The following is a 23180-nucleotide window of genomic DNA, read 5'->3' on the forward strand; positions in this document are numbered from 1 at the left end:
GACAACTGTTGAAATTTGAATAAGGTGTGTAGATTAATCAACAGCATTGTGTCAATGATAATTTCCTGGTTTAGATTATTATTCAGTACTGTGCTTATGTAGATATGTTAAAAGTAAAACCTTAGAGGCTGGCCGCTGTGGCTCACGCTTAGAATTCCAGCACCTTGGGAAGCTGAGGCAGGAGGATCACTTGAGCTCTGGAGTGCGAGACCATCTTGGCCAACATGGTGAAACCTTGCTTCTATGAAAAATATGAAGATTAGCCGGGCATGGTGGCGGGCACCTGTAATCCCAGCTACTCAGGAGGCTGAGGTAGCAGAGTTGCTTGAACCTGGGAGGCACAGGTTGCAGTGAGCTGAGGCCGAGCTCACAGCATTGCACTCCAGCCTGGGCAACAGAGTGAGGCCCTGTCTCAAAAAAAAAGTAAAACCTTAGGCAAACTAAACAGAGTTTAATTGAGCAAAGAACAATTTGAAAGTCGGGCAGCCTCCCAAACTAGATTAGGTTCAGAGAAACTTGGGTGCTGCTGCATGTGGAAGAAGACTTGTGGACAGAAAAGGAAAGTGATGGACAGAAAATGGAAGTGAGGGACAAACAGCTAGATTGGTTACAGCTTGGTGTTTGCCTTATTTGAACACAGTTTGAATGGTTGGCCACATGTGATGGGCTGAAACTCTGTAATTGGCATAATAATAGGTTATAGCCTGTTTACACATTCAGTTTGGTTACAGTTCATTATGTGTGGAGAAACCTTTAGGCCAAACTTTAAATATGTAAGTTTTATATATTAAATGTATAAAATACATGTTATATATATTAAAAGTATATAAAAATATATGTTTAGCCTTAGGCTAAACTTAATTTAACTGATGTTAATATTAGGGGAAGCTGACAGACAGGTGTCCAGGAATCTCGTGCTTTATTTTGCAAGTCTAAAAATAATTTTAAAATAAGGATGTACAAAAGAGGAGAGGTGAGGGAGAATAAAGAAGAAGCCCAGGTCCTACAACTTAGCTGCTCTGTGGGAGCAACCCAGGACCCTGTGGCTCTTGTTGGGCAGCACCTTGGGTCTCTCTATTGGAAACTAGTGTTTGGCCTAGAGAAACTCAGAGGCCCCACTTGAAAGGTCTCCTGCTTCCCTCTGCCTGAGTAAAAATCCATGACAGTCTCAATGTCCATTCTTGGTAGCCTGTGGACCCCAGAGAAAGGCAAATGTCTAAGTCCATATCCATCTTCTTGGGACATTCCATTCTCTGTTGCCTGTCTGAGGGACTATCCCTATCCCCAATAAAGATGCAAAAACCGAGGCCCAGAGAGGTGAAGGCACCATCTCTAGGTCACACAGTCAGTAAATGCAGAGCCAGGTCCAAGCCCAGCTGTGTGTGACTCCAATGCCATGCCTTTAACCACCTGACATTACTGCTCTATTATTGCTCAGTTCAGGTGGAGACAACAGGCATTCACCAAGCACTTGCTGTGTTTCAAGGGGGCAGTGGGACTGGAGGTGAGGGCGGCTGAGATACTGATCCTGGACCGCAGGTGCTGCACTGGGAAGGCGAACCCCCATACTGCTAAGCATGTGGCAGGCAATGTATCATATATCCACAGTCATTCATTCACTCACTCATTCAGTCTCTGGCCTGTCCCTGGGCTCTCATTGGTGGGTCTGATATGGTCCTTCCCCTGAGATCTCCTGACCCAGCAGGGGAACAGACAGTTAAACAGTAGGCTAACCATACAGAGATGCCATGAAGGGGAGTCAGGGAGAAGGGAAGGAAGGAGGGAAGATGATTAGGAAAGTCTGGGAGATGAAACTATTGGTAACACAGTGGGTGTAGCAGACACAGCCCTGCTCAGTGGGAATTATGGCCAGAGAAAGAGATTGGGTGGAGTTTAGAACTGGGGCAGAATGGGAGTGAGATCTTGCTGAGAAGGTATCCAGGATGAAGAAGCTGGAGGCAGGATCTCTGAAGGTGATGTTGGGAAGGCCCTTCACGTAGACACAGGGTAAGCAAAGGCCTGGACGTCTGGGATGGGCTGTTAGTGGACTTGACCCAGCTACTAGGGAATCATTCCAGAGAGGGGATACATGCTTTCCAAACACTGTCTTTGGGGGATGCTCTTTTATAGGGTGGGAGGTCATCTGAGCTTGACTCTTATCAATGAGAGAAATAGCTCACGGCTATGCAGCTGAGATGAGGGCGGGGGCAAGGGCAAAGGGATTTTTTTTTTTTCCGGTTGAAAGCAGGATATACGCAGGCTGCTGTCCAGAGAGGGGATGAGTACATGGAGAGGAATTACACTCTCTCTGCATTTCCCTGAGGAAGAGGCACCTGGGCACTGCTCTCTCCTTTCAGGCTTGTGGTGGACCTTCCCAAGCAAGTCATTCTGGCTCCGGTAGGTTATAGCCACACTCGGGGTGGGGGGTGGGAGTGGGACGGCCCAGGGGCCACAGGGAGAGACTGAACCCAGTGGCTTGGGGAGTGGGCACAGGTGCTGGGAAGAGGGAGGTGCTAAGTCAGTGCAGAGCTTTCTCTCCAGGGCAGCTGTTAGAGCAATTGCTTCCAGCACCTTGAGAGTGATGGGTCTTCTGACCTCTTTCCCCTCCTTGACTCTGGCTCTGAGAATCTGCTTTGCAGATTCTGAAAACCCCTGAGAGTTGGTTCTCCAACCTGGCTGGGGGAGCTCAGGCATTCCTTTCCATCTCTGGGCCTCAGTGTTAACAGCTGTAAGATAATGTGGCAGATGAGATGGTCTTTAAGGGCCTCTCTCCCAGGGCCAAAGTTTCACAGCTCTATGGTCTCTTCTTTTGCACATGTCCACCCTCTCCCCGTCCTCCTCCTTTCCCAAATTCTTGGTCCCTTCCTTCTGCCCAAAACAGTTCCAGATACAAATAGTCCCTGGATCCCCTCCCACGCATTCCAGCCTGAATCAAGTGTCATTTAATCAGCGAGTTTATTCATTTTAGGGGCTGGAAGAGAACCAATAGTATATGCCAGGCCCTTAGTTTACCATAATAACCCTGCAAGGGAGGCATATTATAGGTGAGAAAGCTAAGGCTCAGAGAGGTTAAATTATGAGCTCCGAGTTGCACAGCCATTAAGAAGTGAGTTAAGCTGTATTCTGTCTGTTCTACCCTGCCTATTCTGTCTATTCTACCATGCTGAGTGTCCTGCCCTTTCTGGGGATGGTGGGGTTTCATTTTCATGCTGAAATACACACGCAAGGAGTTCTCACGGGGACAATTCAGGCAACAAGGAGAGAGGCAAAAAGCAATACATCAAAAAACATTCTGGGAAAGACATGAAAGTCTCACCTTCTGCAGCAGCAGCTCCTTGAAGGGTCGGGCTCTAAAAGTGCTTACTTTTTGTTAGCTGAAATAAGCTTTGGGAGGAGGGTTACTCTTGTGATTTTATACACGTCACAAACATCTCTATTTCCTGACCAGGCCAGGAAACATTAAGTGATGTGGGGTCCCAGGGAGCGTGGGGAGCAGGCGGGCCTCACATATCTCAGGAGCTATGTCTAGCTGGAGGCTGCAAGGGGACTCCTGCCCTGCTGAGGAATGGATAAGGCCACTCCCTTCCAGCCAGACTTTGTGTAATCTGGTGTACCAGACATGGCTCTGGCATGAAAGCAAACAGGATACACTAAGATGTTCCTGTGGGTTATTTTTGCAATGGTAGCATCACAGGGGACTTTTGTTTTTGTTTTTTGGCCTCTTTCTTATTTTTCCACTGTATTGCTACATTTTACAATGAATGTATATTATTATGGTAATCAGGAAAAAATAACATGTTAAAAAAGTAAGGAGAGAGAGCATGCAGTGATCTGGAATCAGAGGCCAGCTAATTCCTCTGGCCAGCTGTACCTGCCTAGCAGTGTGGCCCTGGAGTTCCTGGGAAACCAGAGAGGCGATACCTGTTCACCCCTTCATGAGGGAGCCAGGAAGACACAGCAATGACTGGGATAAAAAAAGGGTATCTGGAAACACAAAGCCCTGTGTAAGTGTCAGGACTGGTTTTTACTATCTTCATTGTGTTTTATAAATCATGATCCAAATACGCTTCCCATGCAGACCATCCAGAAGGCAGCTGTTCATCCTGCAAGCCCGAGGAAGGGGCGCACACAGGCTGAACTCCCAGTGTGTGATTTGGGGCTCCAGCTCTGGAGCCAGCTGCAGGAACTTGGTTTCCAGTTCTGCCGTATACTTGCTGTGTGTCCTTGGGCACATTACTCCCCTTCTCTGTGTCTCAGTTCCTCATCTGTAAAATGGGGCCCATTTTATAAGGTTATTGTGAGAAGTCAGTGCATTATTACATATAAAGCCCAGGGGAGGGGATCCACAACCTAGTTGTTATTACTGTTATTTTTTTGAGACAGGGTCTTGCTATGTTGCCTATGCTGGTATCAAACTCCTGGGCTCAAGGAATCCACCAATCTCAGCCTCCTAAGTAGCTTGGACTAGAGGTGCACGCCACTGCACCTGGCTGTGCTTACTATTTTCTTTGAGTTGTATTGTAACCTAGCATTTAAGAGCATGGACGCCCGGTTTCAAATCCTGGCTCTACTACTCAATTGCTCTGTCATCTTGGACCAGTTCTCTAACTTCCCTGTGTGTTAGTATCCTCAGCTCTAAAACAGGGCTAATAATAGTATTTACTTCTATCAGGTAAATGTGAGGATTAAATAAGTTAACATATTTAAAGCCCTTACCCTAGATTGTATTTTAAAGGAGGATATGATTTCCACATTCAAAAGAAGCCAGCAAAAATATTTTCCACTAGAAGTGATCTCAAATGGTGTCCTTGGTTTCATATTTCAAAGGCTGGTGTGGCCTCTGGAGATCACATTCAATCTTGTTTATTTGATCAGCTTGCATGCTGAATCAGTTGCACTGTGAACAGTACACTCAGCATGGGTGTGCTTTCAGCACCTGAGGGACCTACACGTGACCCTGTCCATAGGCTTCTTGGCTGTGGGGAGGGTGGTCATGAAATTGATGTTTAAGGTGGAAGAGGGGAGATGGTAGGAGACACAAAAGAGGGTTCAGTGAGTCAAGCAGGGTTTGGTCAAGCTGTGTGGGGCCTGATCAGGGGAGTGCTGGTGAAAGTTTGACAACCAGCTCTGGGCTGGGGGCACAGGGGAGGTAGGATGGCAGAGGAGAGGAAAGCCTTGATTTATAGCTTTTGTCATGGTGTAAATATTCCCAGTTTCAAGTTACCAACTTAACCTCACTGAACGCAGAGTTGGTTAATTCCATGATCGTTTGTTTAATGCCTCCCAGATGCCATGACTGGCTCTCAGCACACCACTGGCTTTGAACCTTCCTGCCACTAGTTGCTGAGGCCAGAAGTCCCACTGTCGGAACCTCAACCTTCAAATTTAAGTTTGATCCATTTTGAAAGGGAGTGTGGGGAGGACGGGGTCATCACTTCCACCTCACATTGTGAGGGCCATCCAATCCCCAGCCCCCCATTTGCTAATCTGAGGCTGTGGACAATTGGGCTTCACCTGTCCACACCTGTTTCTTTATCTGGAAAGTGGGGATTACACTCACTTTGCTTCCCAGGACGATGGCGAAGATAAGGTGAGAAAATTACATGTGAGTGTTCAACTCATAGAAGGAGCCCAACTAACATGGCTGCATCCTCGTCACAATATCCTTCCTCTTGTTGCCTCAACTGTGACTTTCCTGAGAGACCTAAGGGAGGGGAGCCCTGGATATCTCCCAGTGAGGGTAAGATCCTGGACAACCAGCAAAGACTCAATCACACCTTTCTCTTTTTTTTTTTCTTTGAGATGGAGTTTCACTCCTGTTGCCCAGGCTGGAGTGCAGTGGTGTGATCTCAGCTCACTGCAACCTCTGCCTCCCGGGTTCAAGTGATTCTCCTGCCTCAGCCTCCCAAGTAGCTGGGATTACAGGCACCTGCCACCACGCCGGGCTAATTTTGTATTTTTAGTAGAGACGGGGTTTCGCAATGTTGACCAGGCTGGTCTCAAACTCCTGACCTCAGGTGATCCACCAACCTTGGCCTCCCAAAGTGCTGGAATTACAAGCATGAGCCACTGTGCCCGGCCTTCAAGGATGAGGTGGGACCAGGGACAAGGCACCATGTGCCTGGAGTCTGAAGACCTGGATTTCAGATGCAGCTTGGCTAGTGACTTCTTGTGTGACCCTGGTAAAGTTGCTTTGCTCCTGGGTTAAATGGGGCTGATGGTTCCTTCCCGATTTGCCTTACAAGGCTACGGCAGTGCCTATGAAGGTGCCTGGCCAGCTGTAACATGCATATGGGAGTGCTGACTGCTGCTGTCATTGTTGGCATTATTGATGAAAGTGATAGGAGGGGATGGTTGCTCCAGAGGTGAGGGAGACCTGGAAAGATTCCCAGAGTCAAAGATCAGGGGTAAAGGCCTGATTGCTGTTACCACTGTTTTTGGCATTATTGATGAAAGTGATAGGAGGATGGTTGCTCCAGAGGGGAGGATGACCTGGAAAGATTCCCAGAGTGCGAGATCAGGAGGGTAAAGGCCTGATTGCTGTTGTCATTGTTGTTGGCTTTACTGATGAAAGTGATAGGAGGATGGTTGCTCCAGAAGTGAGGATGACCTGGAAAGATTCCCAGAGTGAAAGATCAGGAGGCTAAAGACCTTGAGTAGAAGGGGATAGAGTGTTCCATGTACAGGGAGAACAAAGGTGGCCTGGACTAGCAGGGTCCGCTGACTCTGACCTCTGGCTTTGATTGAAACATTCATCAGACTTGGTTGTTTGCTGAAACAAAAGTCAGGGGGCTTTGAGAAATCAAGTCAGGATCAAGGTCCATGTCAGCAGCTCAGAAAAGCTGGTGTTAAATCAATGTCACCTCCTGAGTAATAAGCCCTGATAAGGCCCGAGTACACTCCTCACATCCTCCTTCTGCAGTAGCTCACAGGCTCCCAGCTCCAGCCATATGCTAGGAGTGTCCTTACTGCTGCCCAGAAAAAGGAGGAGTTGAAGGCCAGGAGGCCCCTGGTGCAGAGGAGAGGACAGGAAGACCAGCAAAAAACAAAACAAAACAAAACAAAAGGCACTGGGTAAATTTCCTGAGGTTGATCAGGAACAGAGCTGGGCCTTAGATAAAGCCACTCAGGCAGAGCTCCTGGGGTGGGGACAGGTCATGTGTAGTTTCCACAGCATCTGGTCCAGATGCCATTGGATAGGAGCCCAAGGGTGGGGCAGAGGCTCATAGAGTGGGAGGACTCCAGGACTCCCTCAGAAGAGGCTCTGCTTCAGTAGCACTGAATTGTTCCACCAGCCATGAGATCATGGTATCACAGATACTTTGGGCCAACTGAGGACCCAAGTCAACATTTATTTCAAAGTCTGCCTGAAAAAAGGGGATAAAACTTTTATCAGAAAGGGCTAAGGAAAATGTTTGCAATATATATGAAAAAAGCTAACATCCTCACTATTATAAGACCTCATAAAATGAGCATCCCACCCATTAAAAGAATAAATAATTTACAGAATAAATACGAAGGGGTATTGAACATATTAAAAAGTTCAAACTCATGCAAGTAAAATATTAAAAAATAAAATCCAGAAGTATGGGGTAGAGCTGATTTGCATTTCTCAGTTTGTGGCCCGTGACCCTGAGTAGTCTACAGGCCCCTCTTTAGTGGCTCTTCACGATTGCCTGCTTGGGCCACAAATTTCTTTTTATCTCCTTCCTCTCTCCTCCTCAAGCCCCCTTCCCCATTGGTGAATGCTCTTTGTTCAACGTGAAGTCTGTCTTCCCCTCTCTTTCTCCTGGAATGCACTACAGGTTTGAGCCTAATTCTTAGTTCATGACATACTTGTATCACTGGTTTATGTGAAGCTCTCATCAAAAAATTATTTTAAACAAAGCAATAAAATTCTGGGATGTCACTGCCTTAGATGACACTTGACCGTGGACAGTGACTCATCCCATCTCCATGGTCCACCCCAATCCCATACTGCTGGCTTCTGCCCAGGCACCTGCCATCTTGAAGGTGCCTTTCATTCCTATGCCTTCCTGTTATCTATTTGTACTCCTTCAAAAGTATATATGTTTTGTTTCATTTGTCTTAATTTCATTAAAAGAGTGTCATGTACATATTTTTATGAGACTTAGAGACAAGTGGGCTGATTCAAGAGGAGAGACTCACAGGGTGGTTGTGAGGGTGAGGAGGAAAGAATCTGCAAGATATTCCATGTTTCAGTCTTAGGTGACTGAGTAGTTGGTGGAGTCATTCAGTTAGATAGGCCTAGGAAAGAAGAAAGGGGCTGGTGGGGAGATGATGAACTCAGTTCTGGGCAAAGCAATAATTTAAGCTCGCATTTATTGAATGCTTGCTATGTTCCAGTCAGTTTTGTAGAACTTAAAGTGCTCTGCATGTATTATCACCTTTAAGCATAACAAGAACATTGCCAGATAGGCACAGTTATTATTTTCATTTTAAAGATGAGGAAACTGAGAGGTAGAAAGTTTAGTAGGTTCTGAGCCCATCAACATGATGGATCACACCTTTCTGCTACAAACAGAAATACTGGATAAAATATTTAAAATATTAAATATTTGTCATTGAAAATATTGATATGAGGCCAGGCGCGGTGGCTCACGCCTGTAATCCCAGCACTTTGGGAGGCCAAGGCGGGCGGATCATGAGGTCAGGAGATCGAGACCATCCTGGCTAACATGGTGAAACCCCCTCTCTACTAAAAATACAAAAAATTAGCTGGGCATAGTGGTGGGTGCCTGTAGTTCCAGCTACTCGGGAGGCTGAGGCAGGTGAATGGCCTGAACCCAGGAGGTGGAGCTTGCAATGAGCCGAAATTGCACCACTGCACTCCAGCCTGGGTGACAGAGCGAGACTCCGTCTCAAAAAAAAAAAAAAAAAGAAAGAAAGAAAGAAAAGAAAATATTGATATGAAACTATTTACAAATAAAATATTTTAAAACTCTCAAAAAGCAAGGGAAATCCTCAGGTGACAGGAGTAAAGAAAACCCAAAGCCAGGGTGGATGAGTTGGACATTTATGGATAAAACAAGCCCCATGGGCGTCTGCCATTACTGAGGCTTGAGTAGGCAGTTTTCCCCTCACAGTGTAAACAAAGCCACTGGGAAGTTTGAACTGGGCAGAGGCCACTGCAGCTTGGCAAAGCCACTGTAGCCAGGCTCCCTCTCTAGATTCCTCCTCTCTGGGCAGGGCATCTCTGAAAGAAAGGCAGCAGCCCCAGTCAGGGGCTTATAGATAAAACTCCCATTTCCCTGGGACAGAGCACCGGGGGGGAGGGGTGGCTATGGGTGCAGCTTCAGCAGACTTAAATGTTCCTGCCTGCTGGCTCTGAAGAGAGCAGTGGATCTCCCAGCACAGCACTTGAGCTCTGCTAAGGGACAGACTGCCTCCTCAAGTGGGTCCCTGACCCCTGTGCCTCCTCACTGGGAGACACCTCCCAGCAGGGGTTGACAGATACCTCACACAGGGGAGCTCTGGCTGGCATCTGGTGGGTGCCCCTCTGGGATGAAGCTTCCAGAGGAAGAAACAGGCAGCAATATTTGCCATTCTGCAGCCTCTGCTAGTGATACCCAGGCAAACAGGGTCTGGAGTGGACCTCCAGCAAACTCCAGCGGACCTGCAGCAAAGGGACCTGACTGTTAGAAGGAAAACTAACAAACAGAAAGGAATAGCATCAACAAAAATACATACACAGAAACCCCATCTGAAGGCCACCAACATCAAAGACCAAAGGTAGATAAATCCACGAAGATGAGGAAAAACCAGTGCAAAAAGGCTAAAAATTCACTAAACCAGAATGCCTCTTCTCCTCCAAATGATCACAACTCCTCACTAGCAAGGGAACAAAACTGGATGGAGAATGAGTTTGACGAATTGACAGAAGTAGGCTTCAGAAGGTGCGTAATAACAAACTCCTCTGAGCTAAAGGAGCATGTTCTAACCCAATGCAAGGAAGCTAAGAACCTTGAAAAACAGTTAGAGGAATTGCTAACTAGAATGACCAGTTTAGAGAAGAATATAAATGACCTGATGGAGCTGAAAAACACAGCACAAGAACTTCGTGAAGCATACACAAGGATCAATAGCTGAATCAATCAAGCAGAAGAAAGGATATCAGAGATTGAAGATCAACTTAATGAAATAAAGGGTGAAAACAATATTAGAGAAAAAAGAATATAAAGGAATGAACAAAGCCTTCAAGAAATATGGAGACTATGTGAAAAGACCAAATCTACATTTGATTGGTGTACCTGAAAGTGACGGAGAGAATGGAACCAAGTTGGAAAACATTCTTCGGGATATTATCCAGAAGAATTTCTCCAACCTAGCAAGACAGGCCAACATTCAAATTCAGGAAATACAGAGAACACCGCAAAGGTACTCCTCCAGAAGAGCAACCCCAAGACACATAATTTTCAGATTCACCAAGGTTGAAATGAAGGAAAAAATGTTAAGGGCAGCCAGAGAGAAAGGTTGGTTACCCACAAAGGGAAGCCCATCAGAGTAACAGCGGATCTCTCTGCAGAAACCCTACAGGCCAGAAGAGAGTGGGAGTCCAATATTTAACATTCTTAAAGAGAAGAATTTTCAATCCAGAATTTCATATCCAGCCAAACTAAGCTTCATGAGTGAAGGAGCAATAAAATCCTTTACAGACAAGCAAATGCTGAGAGATTTTGTCACAACCAGGCCTGCCTTACAAGAGCTCCTGAAGGAAGCACTAAACATAGAAAGGACAAACTGGTACCAGCCACTGCAAAAACATACCAAATTGTAAAGACCATCGACACCTATGAAGAAACTGCATCAACTAATGGGCAAAATAACCAGCTAGCATCATAATGACAGGATCAAATTCACACATAACAATATTAACCTTAAATGTAAACAGGCTAAATGCCCCAATTAAAAGACACAGACTGGCAAATTGGATAAAGAGTCAAGACCCAGCCGGGCACGGTGGCTCAAGCCTGTAATCCCAGCACTTTGGGAGGCCGAGACAGGTGGATCACAAGGTCAGGAGATCGAGACCATCCTGGCTAACACGGTGAAACCCCCTCTCTACTAAAAAATACAAAATACTAGCCGGCGAGGTGGCGGGCACCTGTAGTCCCAGATACTTGGGAGGCTGAGGCAGGAGAATGGCAGTAAACCCGGGAGGTGGAGCTTGCAGTGAGCCGAGATCTGGCCACTGCACTCCAGCCTGGGCAACAGAGCGAGACTCCGTCTCAAAAAAGAGAGAAAACAAACAAAAAAAAGAGTCAAGACCCATCGGTATGCTGTATTCAGGAGACCCATCTCACATCCAGAGACACACATAGGCTCAAAATAAAGGGATGGAGGAATATTTACCAAGCAAATGGAAAGCAAAAAAAAAAAAAGCAGGGGTTGCAATCCTAGTCTCTGATAAAACAGACTTTAAACTAACAAAGATCAAAAAGACAAAGAAGGGCATTACATAATGGTAAAGGGATCAATGCAACAAGAAGAGCTAACTATCCTAAATATATATGCACCCAATACAGGAGCACCCAGATTCATAAAACAAGTTCTCAGAGACTACAAAGAGACTTAGACTCCCACACAATAATAATGGGAGACTTTAACACCTCACTGTCAATAGTAGACAGACTAATGAGACAGAAAATTAGCAAGGATATTCAGGACTTGAACTCACCTCTGGACCAAGTGGACCTAATAGACATCTACAGAGCTCTCCACCCCAAATCCATAGAATATACATTCTTCTCAGCATCCTGATACCAAAACATCACACTTATTCTAAAGTTGACCACATAATTGGAAGTAAAACACTCCTCAGCAAATGCAAAAGAATGGAAATCATAACAAACAGTCTCTCAGACCACAGTGCAATCAAGTTAGAGTTCAGGATTAAGAAACTCACTCAAAACTACACAGCTACATGGAAACTAAAGAACCTGCTCCTGAATGACTACTGGGTAAATAACGAAATGAAGGCAGAAATAAATAAGTTCTTTGAAACCAATGAGAGCAAAGACACAACGTATTAAAATCTCTGGGACACAGCTAAGGCAGTGTTTAGAGGAAAATTTATAGCACTAAATGCCCACAGGAGAAAGCAGGAAAGATCTAAAATCGACAGCCTAACATCACAATTAAAAGAACTAGAGAAGCAAGAGCAAACAAATTCAAAAGCTAGCAGAAGACAAGAAATAACTAAGATCAGAGTACAACTGAAGGAGAGAGAGAGATGAAAAACCCTTCAAAAAATCAATGAATCCAGGAGCTGGTTTTTTGAAAAGATCAATAAAATAGATAGACCACTAGCCAGACTGATAAAGAAGAAAAGAGACAAGAATCAAGTAGACACATTCAGAGAATACTATAGACACATCAGAGAATACTATAAACACCTCTACACAAATAAACTAGAAAATCTAGAAGAAATGGATAAATTCCTGGACACATACACCCTCTTAAGACTAAACCAGGAAGAACTGGAATCCCTGAAGAGAGCAATAACAAGTTCTGAAATTGAGGCAGTAATTAATAGCCTCCCAACCAAAAAAAGCCCAGGACCAGACAGATTCACAGCTGAATTCTATCAGAGGTACAAACAGGAGCTGGTACCATTCCTTCCAAAACTATTCTAAACAATAGAAAAAAGAGGGAATCCTCCCTAACTCATTTTATTAGGCCAGCATCATCCTGATACCAAAACCTGGCAAAGACACAACAAAAAAAGAAAATTTCAGGCCAATATCCCTGATGAACATTGATGCTAAAATTCTCAATAAAATACTCAATAAAAAAACCAAATCCAGCAGCACATCAAAAAGCTTATCTACCACCATCAAGTCAGCTTCATCCCTGGGATGCAAGGTTAGTTCAACATATGTAAATCAATAAATGTAATCCATCACATAAACAGAACCAATGACAAAACCACATTATTATCTCAATAGATGCAGAAAAGGCCTTCAATAAAATTCAACACCCCTTCATGCTGAAAACTCTCCATAAACTAGGTACTGATGGAACATATCTCAAAATAGTAAGAGCTATTGATGAGAAACCCACAGCCAATATCATACTGAATGGGCAAAATCTGGAAGCATTCCCTTTGAAAACCAGCACAAGAAAAGGATGCCCTCTCTCACCACTCCTGTTCAACATAGTATTGGAAGTTTTGGCCAGGGCAGTCAGGCAATAGAAAGAAATAAAGCGTATTCAGATAGGAAGAGAGGAAGTCAAATTGTCTATGTTTGCAGATGACATGATTGTATATTTAGAAAACCTCATCGTCTCTGCCCAAAATCTCCTTAAGCTGATAAGCAACTTCTGCAAAGTCAGAAAACAAAATTAGTGTGCAAAAATCAAAAGCATTCCTATACACCAATAACAGACAAACAGAGAGCCAAATCATGAGTGAACTCCCATTCACAAATGCTACAAGGAGAATAAAATACCTAAGAATACAACTTACAAGGGATGTGAAGAACCTGTTCAAGGAGAACTACAAGGAAATAAGAGAGGACACAAACAAATGGAAAAACATTCCATGCTCATGGATAGGAAGAATGAATATCGTGAAAATGGCCATACTGCCCAAAATAATTTATAGATTCAATGCTATCCCCATCAAGCTACCATTGACTTTATTCACTGAATTAGAAAAAAAATACTTTAAATTTCATATGGAACCAAAAAAAGAGCCCATGTAACCAAGACAATCCTAAGCAAAAAGAAAAAAGCTGGAGGCATCACACTACCTGACTTCAAACTATACTACAAGGATACAGTAACCAAAACAGCATAGTACTGGTACCAAAACAGATATATAGACAAATGGAACAGAACACAGGCCTCAGAAATAACATCACAGGTCTACAACCATCTGATCTTTGACAAACGTGACAAAAACAAGCAATGGGGAAAGGATTCCCTATTTAATAAATGGTGTTGGGAAAACTGGCTAGCCATATGCAGAGAACTGAAACTGGACCCATTGCTTACACCTTATACAAAAGTAAACTCAAGATGAATGAAAGACCTAAATGTAAGACCTAAAACCGTAAAAACGCTAGAAGAAAACCTAGGCAATACCATTCAGGACATAGGCAGGCATAGGCAAAGACTTCATGACTAAAACACCAAAAGCAATGGCAACAAAAGCCAAAATTGACAAATGGGATCTAATTAAACTAAAGAGCTTCTGCACAGCAAAATAAACTATCATCAGAGTGAACCGGCAACCTACAGAACAGAAGAAAATGTTTGCAATCTATCCATCTGACAAAGGGTTAATATCCAGAATCTACAAAGAACTTAAACAAATTTACAAGAAGAAAACAACCCCATCAAAAAGTGGGTGAAGGATATGAACAGATACTTCTCAAAAGAAGACATTTATGCGGCCAACAGACACGAAAAAAAAAGCTCATCATTACTGGTCATTAGAGAAATGCAAATAAAAACCACAATGAGATGAGATACCATCTAATCCCAGTCAGAATGGTGATCATTAAAAAGTCAGGAAACAACAGATGGCTTGAGAGGATGTGGAGAAATAGGAATGTTTTTACACTGTTGGTGGGAGTGTAAATTAGTTCAACCATTGTGGAAGACAGTGTGGCAATTCCTCAAGGATCTAGAACCAGAAATACCATTTGACCCAGAAATCCCCTTACTGGGTATATACCTAAAGGATTATTAATCATTCTACTATAAAGACACACGTGCACACATATGTTTATTGCAGCACTGTTGACAATAGTAAAGACTTGGAACAAACCCAAATGCCCATCAGTGATAGACTGGATAAAGAAAATGTGGCACATACACAGGATGGAACACTATGCAGCCATAAAAAGGATGAGTTCATGTCCTTTGCAGGGACGTGGATGAAGCTGGAAGCCATCATTCTCAGCAAACTAACACAAGAACAGAAAACCAAACACTGCATGTTCTCACTCATAAGTGGGAGCTGAACAATGAGAACACATGGACACAGGGAGGGGAACATCACACACCCTGGCCTGTTGGGGGCTTGGGGGCTAGGGGAGGGATAACATTAGAAGAAATACCTCACTGTGCACATGTACCCTAGAACTTAAAGTATAATTTAAAAAAAAAAGAAGAAATACCTAATGTAAATGACAGGTTGATGGGTGCAGCAAACCACCATGGCATGTGTATACCTATGTAACAAACCTGCACGTTTTGCACATGTATCCCAGAACTTAAAGTATAATAAACAAAATTTAAAAAAAAAAAGCTCCACTGAAGCTAAGCTGCCATTAAAAAAAATTATAAGCCATACATGAGGAAGGGTCAGGAGACATATTAAATAGATGAATTGATATCCCTAAAGAATAAAGAAGAATTTGAAAAACACTATAGGTATTTTTAAATAATGAAGGAGAAAAATAAAGAAACAAAACCATAATGAAAGAATTACATACTCTGAGAACACCTAAAGCTTAGTAGCTTATCCAAGAGTAAGTGTCCCAGAGTAAGTGGGATTCAGTTATAAGACAAAGGTGAGGGGGATATCTTGGTGACATAACCATTAAGTGGTGCAGATGGCTCCCTAAGCTTGTGCTCTTACTTGCTGGACTGTAGGTGCTGATGTAGATTTGAAGAGTCTATTGGACATTCCAGTGCAGCAGCAAAAGTGGGTTTAGAGAAATGTAGAGAATGCTAGGTCTCACCATATTTTTCCCCCACACCTCTACAGGACATCGGGACTGGGCACTTCCTTCCAACATGGCCGCCACTGCCTCTCTGCAGCCACTCACCACTGAGGATGCCGGTCCTGAGAATAGCAGCTTCTATTACTATGACTACCTGGATGAGGTGACCTTCATGCTCTGCAGGAAGGATGCAGTGGTGTCCTTTGGCAAAGTCTTCCTGCCAGTCTTCTATAGCCTGATTTTTGTGTTGGGCCTGAGTGGGAACCTCCTTCTTCTCATGGTCTTGCTCCGGTACGTGCCTCGCAGGCAGATGACTGAGGTCTATCTGCTGAATCTGGCCATCTCCAACCTTCTGTTTCTGGTGACACTGCCCTTCTGGGGCATCTCCGTGGCCTGGCATTGGGTCTTTGGGAGTTTCTTGTGCAAGATGGTGAGCACTCTTTATACTACTAACTTTTACAGTGGCATCTTTTTCATTAGCTGCATGAGCCTGGACAAGTACCTGGAGATCGTTCATGCTCAGCCCTACCACAGGCTGAGAACCCGGGCCAAGAGCCTGCTCCTTGCTACCATAGTATGGGCTGTGTCCCTGGCCGTCTCCATCCCTGATATGGTCTTTGTACAGACACATGAAAATCCCAAGGGTGTGTGGAACTGCCACGCAGATTTCAGCGGGCATGGGACCATTTGGAAGCTCTTCCTCCGCTTCCAGCAGAACCTCCTAGGGTTTCTCCTTCCACTCCTTGTCATGATCTTCTTCTATGCCCGTATTGGTTGTGTCTTGGTGAGGCTGAGGCCCCCAGGCCAGGGCCGGGCTCTAAAAATAGCTGCAGCCTTGGTGGTGGCCTTCTTCGTGCTATGGTTCCCATACAATCTCACGTTGTTTCTGCATACGCTGTTGGACCTGCAAGTATTCGGGAACTGTAAGGTCAGCCAGCATCTAGACTACGCACTCCAGGTGACAGAGAGCATCGCCTTCCTTCACTGCTGCTTTTCACCCATCCTGTATGCCTTCTCCAGTCGCCGCTTCCGCCAGTACCTGAAGGCTTTCCTGGCCGCTGTGCTTGGATGGCACCTGGCACCTGGCACTGCCCAGGCCCCATTATCCAACTGTTCTGAGAGCAGCATACTTACTGCCCAAGAAGAAATGACTGGCATGAATGACCTTGGGGAGAGGCAGTCTGAGAACTCCCCTAACAAGGAGGATGTGGGGAATAAATCAGCCTGAGTGACCAAACCTCAGTCTGATGGGAATAGATGGGAACCAGCTCAATTGGGCATCCACTCAAAGTGCTGTCTCCAGGGGCCTCAGTGACCGTGTTGCTAAAGCCAGTGGTCAGTTCTCAGTTCTCAACCATCAGCAGCATTTGCTCGCCCCTGCCTTCTTCCTCCACTTTCTTCACTTGCTTCCAGGACACCACGCTTTCTTTTCTGAATTCCTACAATGATCCTTCCTTCCTTCCTTCCTTCCTTCCTTCCTTCCTTCCTTCCTTCCTTCCTTCCTTCCTTCCTTCCTTCCTTTCCTTTCCTTCCTTCCTTCCTTCCTTTCCTTTCCTTTCCTTCCTTCCTTCCTTCCTTCCTTCCTTCCTTCCTTCCTTCCTTCCTTCCTTCCTTCCTTCCTTCCTTCCTTCCTTCCTTCCTTCCTTCTGACAGTGTCTTGCTCTATTGCTGTGTTGCCCAGGCTGGAGTGCAGTGACTGCAGCCTCCTCCTCCCGGGTTGAAGCGATTCTCCTGCCTCAGCCTCCCAAGTAGCTGGGACTATAGGCGCCTGCCACCACGCCCAGCTAATTTTTGTATTTCTTTTTCTTTTTATTTCTTTTTTCTTTTTTTTTTTTGAGATGGAGTCTCACTCTTGTTGCCCAGGTTGGAGAGCAATGGCGCGATCTCAGCTTACTGCAACCTCCACCTCCTGGGTTCAAGCGATTCTCCTGCCTCAGCCTCCTGAGTAGCTGGAACTACAGGCACCTGCCACCATGCCCAGCTAATTTTTGTATTTTTAGTAGAGACAAGGTTTCACCATGTTGGCCAGGATGGTCTTGATCTCTTGACCTCGGGATCCACCTGCCTTGGCCTCCCAAAGTGCTGGGATGACAGGTGTGAGCCACCATGCCTGGCCCTAATTTTTGTATTTTTATTTGAAATGGAGTTTCACCATGTTGGCCAGGCTGGAGAATTGCTGCAATAGTTTGTCAACTGGCCCCTGTGCTTCTTCTCTCTTGCTCTCCTCCCTTCTCATCTGCACCTAGCAGCCAGAGTGATCCTGACACTCTCAGCCTTTACTCCCTCCTTCCTCAGAGCATCAGCCTGTCAAAACACCAGATTACAACAAATTTAGTTTCAAGGTCTCAGCGTTATTGGCAACTCTAGAATCAGGCGATACACTCATTGAATCAGGAACAGATTCACTACATAAAATAGAAAGAGTATTCCGATGAGCTGGGTGGAAGAAGTTAGTTTTATAGACAGGAAAGGGCTGTCGAAAGCAGGAAGAAATGAAGAAAAAAAAGAAGATTGATTTTTTTTTTTTTTTGACACAGGGTCTCACTCTGTCACCCAGGCTGAAGTCCACTCCCACAATCATGGCTCACTGCAGCCACCACCTCCTGAGCTCAAGTGATCCTCCCATCTCAGCCCCCCAAGCAGCTAGGACTGCAGGAGCACACCACCACACCTGGCTAATTTTTATATTTTTTTGTAGAGACAGGGTCTCACTATGTTACCCAGGTTGGACTGGAACCCCTTGGCTCAAGCAATCTGCCTGCCTCAGCCTCCCAAAGTGCTGGGATTACAGGTGTGAGCCACTGCACAGGGCCAGACTGGTCATTTCAAAGTTACTTTCTATATACGGCTGGAACAGGGTGTTTGACATCAGGTTACTTTTTAATGATGATTAAAACAGGGGGAACTTCATTATCATGAGCATGGTTACTGTCTGCATTATCACGTCAACTGAAACTGTCACGTTTGGGAATTTGGCTGTTAACTCTGTCTCCAGGAGTCTCAAAGGTCAGATAACAACTTAGTTTCGGTTTGAGGAAATGGAACTTTCATACAACAGATTCCATTTTGGTTCGGTCTGGTCAGCTGGGACCTAGTGCAGGAGCTTAGTCCAAACAATGGCCTCCCATAGTTTTTATTTAACAAGCCCAACTCCTTACGGTAATCCTTTAAGGCCTATGTGATCTGTGATCTGCACCCGCCCTGGCTACACTCTTTGCCCTTATGTCCACCAGCCTCCAGTGCTCCAGACACAACTGATCTCAAACACGCCTGACACATCCCCCTGGGGATTCCTCTTCCTGGACTGCTCTCCTCTCAGCTGTCTGCTTGGCTCACTCTCTCACCTCCTGAGGTCTTAGCTCAGATCTCACCGTTCACTCACCTGTCCAACCTATTTAACACAAACTCGCCCATCTCTGATGCTCCTGATCTTCCTGATGCTCTATGTTTTAATTTTTTCAATAGCACTTATTTCTTTCAGACGTTGTATATGTTTTTCCTATTTGTGAGGTTCAGTGCTACTGTCCCCACCCACACTGTCCCAGGTGAATTCCACAAGGTGGGGATCTTGGTTAGGCTCACTGCTGTACCCAACCCCCTAACACAGGGCCTAGTATGTAGGTTTTCAGAAACTGTCTGTTAAATGCATGGGTGGAGGAGGAAGTATTTTCCTTCTGGCATTGCTGGGGAAAAAGAGCCTAAGGTCCTCCACTCACCAGGGTTCCACATTCTCTGTAGTCCAGCTGGGAAATACTATTAAAAGGACCATTCTTGTAGCCTTGATGGTGTCCCCAGCATCTGATAATCAGGAGGGCCTGGAAGTGCTCTGCCCAGGGAATGTCCCAGGACCATGTGCAGTCTGCAGAAGGAGGCAGTGAACACGCTTGGCCTGGGCCCCATCTCAGGAGCCTTCAGATCTCCCTGGGACCTGCACAATCAAGTCCAAAATCTTTGTCTGATGTCAAGGCTAGCGCTTTTGCAAATAGGACCCCATACATCTTCCAGCCCTCATACTCCTCCATTCCCTTTTCATTTCTGGAACATTTCAACTTCTATGCCTTTGCTCTTGTAGGCACCCTCATGTAATTAGGATAATTTCCAGCCAGGTATTCCCTTCCCTTGTTTTATAACTGAATCCCACTTTCTCTGGGACACCACTGCTCGGTCACTCTGCCCTGTGTTTTGAGAGGAGGTTGGGTGGAGCATGGGACATGGGTCAGTTACTGCCTTCACATTTCCCTGGTCATGGTGATTTTTTAGGGGTGGGCACATGACCCAGGCAGAGCCAATGAAGTGCGATGTCACTAGAACATGCGAGAAGAGAGGCATGAAACTGAAGCTGAGAGGGTTTGAGATCTGGAGCTACTCCTTCCTCCACCCAAACTTCAGAAGGTGAAGGAGATAGCGCATGTGAGTGAGCAGATCCTGAGGGCACTGTTTGAGCCTCAGAAACAAAGCACCTCTGAAGCTCGTCCCAATCTTGGATTTGATAGTTACAAGAACCAATAAATTCCTTTCCGTGTGGTCATGTTGTTTTGTTACTTGCAACCTAAAGATTCCTGACTGATATACTGTGCCCAGTGCTTTTCTCTTCATATCTCTAATGTTTGGCATTCTCCCTGCCCCCTGACACATCCACTGAGAAGCCTTTCCCCAGGGAGCTACCTGCCCACATGGCATCTCTCTTTCTTGAGCTTCTAAAGCACTCAACTGCTCTTTCCACCTCATGGAACTACCTGGTGCAACCTGCACACGTCCCACCATGTCTGCCCTGCACAATTGAACGTGGAACCTGGCACACAGGAAAGGAAACTTTTTGGTGGATGGAATGGAGGGTAGGAGAACAGACGGCTGGGTGAACATAAGCTCCATGAGAGCAGGGACTTTGCCATGTGTAAACTCTGCATCCCCTGTGCTTCAATACATGCTCAGAGTATAGTAGATTCTTTTTGGAATGAATGGATAAGTTTTTTTTTTTTTTTTTTTTTTTTGAGTGAATGGCTGATAGAGGATTGAACAGGCAAGCAGTATTCTGCCCGCTGTTTCTTCTCCCGCTGTTTCTTCTCTTCCCCTGAGCTTTTGATGGCGTAGTCATAGCACATGTGTCACGTGCCGTCTGGCAGTCTCTTGATGTAGCACAAGTTGCCCTGTGCCTTCCCCACATCCAGTCTCTCTCAGCTCTGCCTTTAGTTCTCTCTCCTTAAGGCCCCCAATTCCCCACCATCAGGAAGGACTCTGAGCTTCCTAGTTCCCTGGGAAATGAAGCTCTAGATCTGAAGGTGGATATTTGTTTGAGGATGCGGAGGATGGAGTTCTACTTCAGAGCTCTGGAAATCTTGTCCTACAAGGAACTTCTGTTTGTTTGCCAGCCTGGCTGGTGAGATATAGCCTGAGCTGCACCAACAGGGTCTAGGTGCTCGGAGGCCCTGACTTTGTGCCCATGATGCACAGAGAGGATGTCAGGCAAGGGACACCCAGCAGGGCTTGTCACACCAGCATTGGTGGATTTGTGTGTGTCTGTGTGTCTATGTGTCTGGGAAGTATGTGTGCATGTGTCTGTGTTGCTGTGTGGGCTGTGCATAGTATATATGGTTGTGTATGTGGTTATGATGCAGCTGTGTCACTGTGTCCAAGTGGGTCTGGTTATGTGCCTGCAAGTTTCCTATTCTTTCTTTTTTTGAGACAGAGTCTTGCTGGAGTGCAGTGACATGATCCCAGCTCACTGCAACCTCTGCCTCCCAGGTTCAAGCAATTCCTGTGCCTCAGTCTTCTGAGTAGATGGGATTACAGGCATGAGCTAATTTTTGTATTTTTAGAGACAGGGTTTCACCATGTTGGCCAGGTTGGTCTCGAATTTCTGAGCTCAAATGATGTGCCCACCTCGGTCTCCCAAAGTGCTGGGATTGCAGGCGTGAGCCACTTCACCCAGTCCTATTTGTTCTTTCATGCCTTTCTCTATGTATGTGTGAGTGTGTACTTGCTGCAAAAGGCAAGAATATAACAAGTAGTGCCCTGAAGCCTATGTCCAAAGGAGAGGGCAAGGGCTAGCTGCAGGTATCTCATTCTCTGTCACTGTCTTAGGTGCTATATAGTTTGAGAGCAGCTCGGCAGCTCTCACAGCCCAGGCCAGGATAAAGCCCTCTCCATCCCAGCCTTACTTTCTGGTCTGGGCCTTGGTTCCTCCTCTTGCTGTCTGTCTCCCCAAAGGCCTGACAAGGTCTGGCTCCCTGACTGCACTGCTCAAACCTTTCCCAGGGGTCTCAGGAAAGCAATCAGAATTCCTCTGACCCTCAGGCTCTGAGGCAAGGTGGATTCTTCCCATGGGCTGACCTAGGGAGAAGCGTAGAAGTTGCTTTGCCCATGGGCAGGGCTGCTGCCCATGTTCAACGCCATGAAATGTGATGTTTTGACTCCAGTCATTCTCTATGAGAAAAGCATCTCTTTTCTTTCCCAGGTGCCTGAAATTCCACCATTGGAAAGCCACCCCTGATCTTGCTTTATTATAAACCATCTTCAGAGAGAACACATTTAGTGGACTTTCCTCTGAGGTCCTGATGAGGAAAAGGATGAGAGGAAGAAAACATTTGGCATAGAAATGAGGAATTGGGGGCAGAATGACTGGGTTGGGCGGGTGGTGACTAGAGGCATCCTTGGTGGTCGCAGTCTTCCTCCTGCCTCAAGGCCTCTGCCAGGGTTGGCTGCAGCAGTCCTCATGCAGGGGGCAGAGAGCTACATGTGCCATGGGCCCCTCCCATGCCAGCAGGTGGGCATGGGGCATTGGGCTCCCTGCCCACACTCCAATCCTTGGGGGCTCTTGCTTCCTGGAGGGCCTGTAGTTATGCTGGATATCACTGACTGCAGGATGGTACACTTGCGTTCACCTCACACCTCACCCGCTGAGGCTTCCCTCGGTCCCAAGCATCTCCTCTGGGGCTCTCAGAAAGGCCACAGGGTCCATTAAGTTCCTATCTGCACATGGTCACTCCCAGTTGAGACCTTCTGGTCCTGACTCAGGGAACTCAGGCCCTCAGCCCCACCCCAGCCAATCCACAGGCCAATCCTGGTCCATATTCCCTTGGGTGTGAGGCATAAAAGGAGACATAGCACCAAGGTCTAGGGAGGGCCAAGGAGGTGTGTGAAGGCTCTGTTCCTGCTTCCCCACAACCCCAGCCCTATTGTACTGGGCACAGGGCCTGGCTGGGCAGAGGCATCATTGGTACGTTTCCCATGGACAGTCTTCCACCTTCCAGCCCCTTTCTCCTCCTTCCGTGCCCCCTACTCAACTCTTCTCCTTGTGCTCCTGGTCCTTGTGGAATAGGCCGGGATATCTCAGCTTCTCCTAACCAGGCAGAGCTTTATCAAGCCCCAGGCAGACATCAGCATTTATGGGCAGCTGACCTCAGAGAAAGGCAAGCCCTGGCCCAGGGTTGGGGACAGACTCTCATCCCAGCTCAGACCCCTGCCTACTCTCTTGGCAGAGAA

At 46.0% G+C, this 23180-nt stretch overlaps 3 protein-coding genes across 5 annotated transcripts in view; 1 reads left to right on the plus strand and 2 right to left on the minus strand.

The window, feature by feature from the left end:
- The window catches only part of CCDC13 (coiled-coil domain containing 13), a 205386-nt gene that overhangs the window by 137192 nt on the left and 45014 nt on the right, over nt 1-23180 (minus strand). The gene's annotated exons all lie outside the window — the stretch shown is intronic.
- HIGD1A (HIG1 hypoxia inducible domain family member 1A) overlaps nt 1-23180 on the minus strand; it is a 1051097-nt gene that overhangs the window by 61735 nt on the left and 966182 nt on the right. The window lies entirely within an intron of this gene.
- ACKR2 (atypical chemokine receptor 2) lies at nt 1655-16932 on the plus strand. Of its 3 annotated transcripts, none has more exons than XM_050780424.1 (3): nt 1655-2007; nt 2246-2397; nt 15743-16932. In XM_050780424.1, exon 3 carries the CDS (start codon nt 15772-15774, stop codon nt 16924-16926), a length of 1155 nt encoding a protein of 384 aa, XP_050636381.1. In that variant the 5' UTR covers nt 1655-2007; nt 2246-2397; nt 15743-15771; the 3' UTR covers nt 16927-16932. The 3 variants fall into 3 exon arrangements, with proteins under 3 accessions (XP_050636381.1, XP_050636380.1, XP_050636382.1); XM_050780423.1 differs by having other exon boundaries at nt 2249-2397; XM_050780425.1 differs by lacking the exon at nt 2246-2397.

This window comes from Macaca thibetana, chromosome 2 (genome assembly GCF_024542745.1).
Source record: "Macaca thibetana thibetana isolate TM-01 chromosome 2, ASM2454274v1, whole genome shotgun sequence".
Taxonomy (NCBI): domain Eukaryota; kingdom Metazoa; phylum Chordata; class Mammalia; order Primates; family Cercopithecidae; genus Macaca; species Macaca thibetana.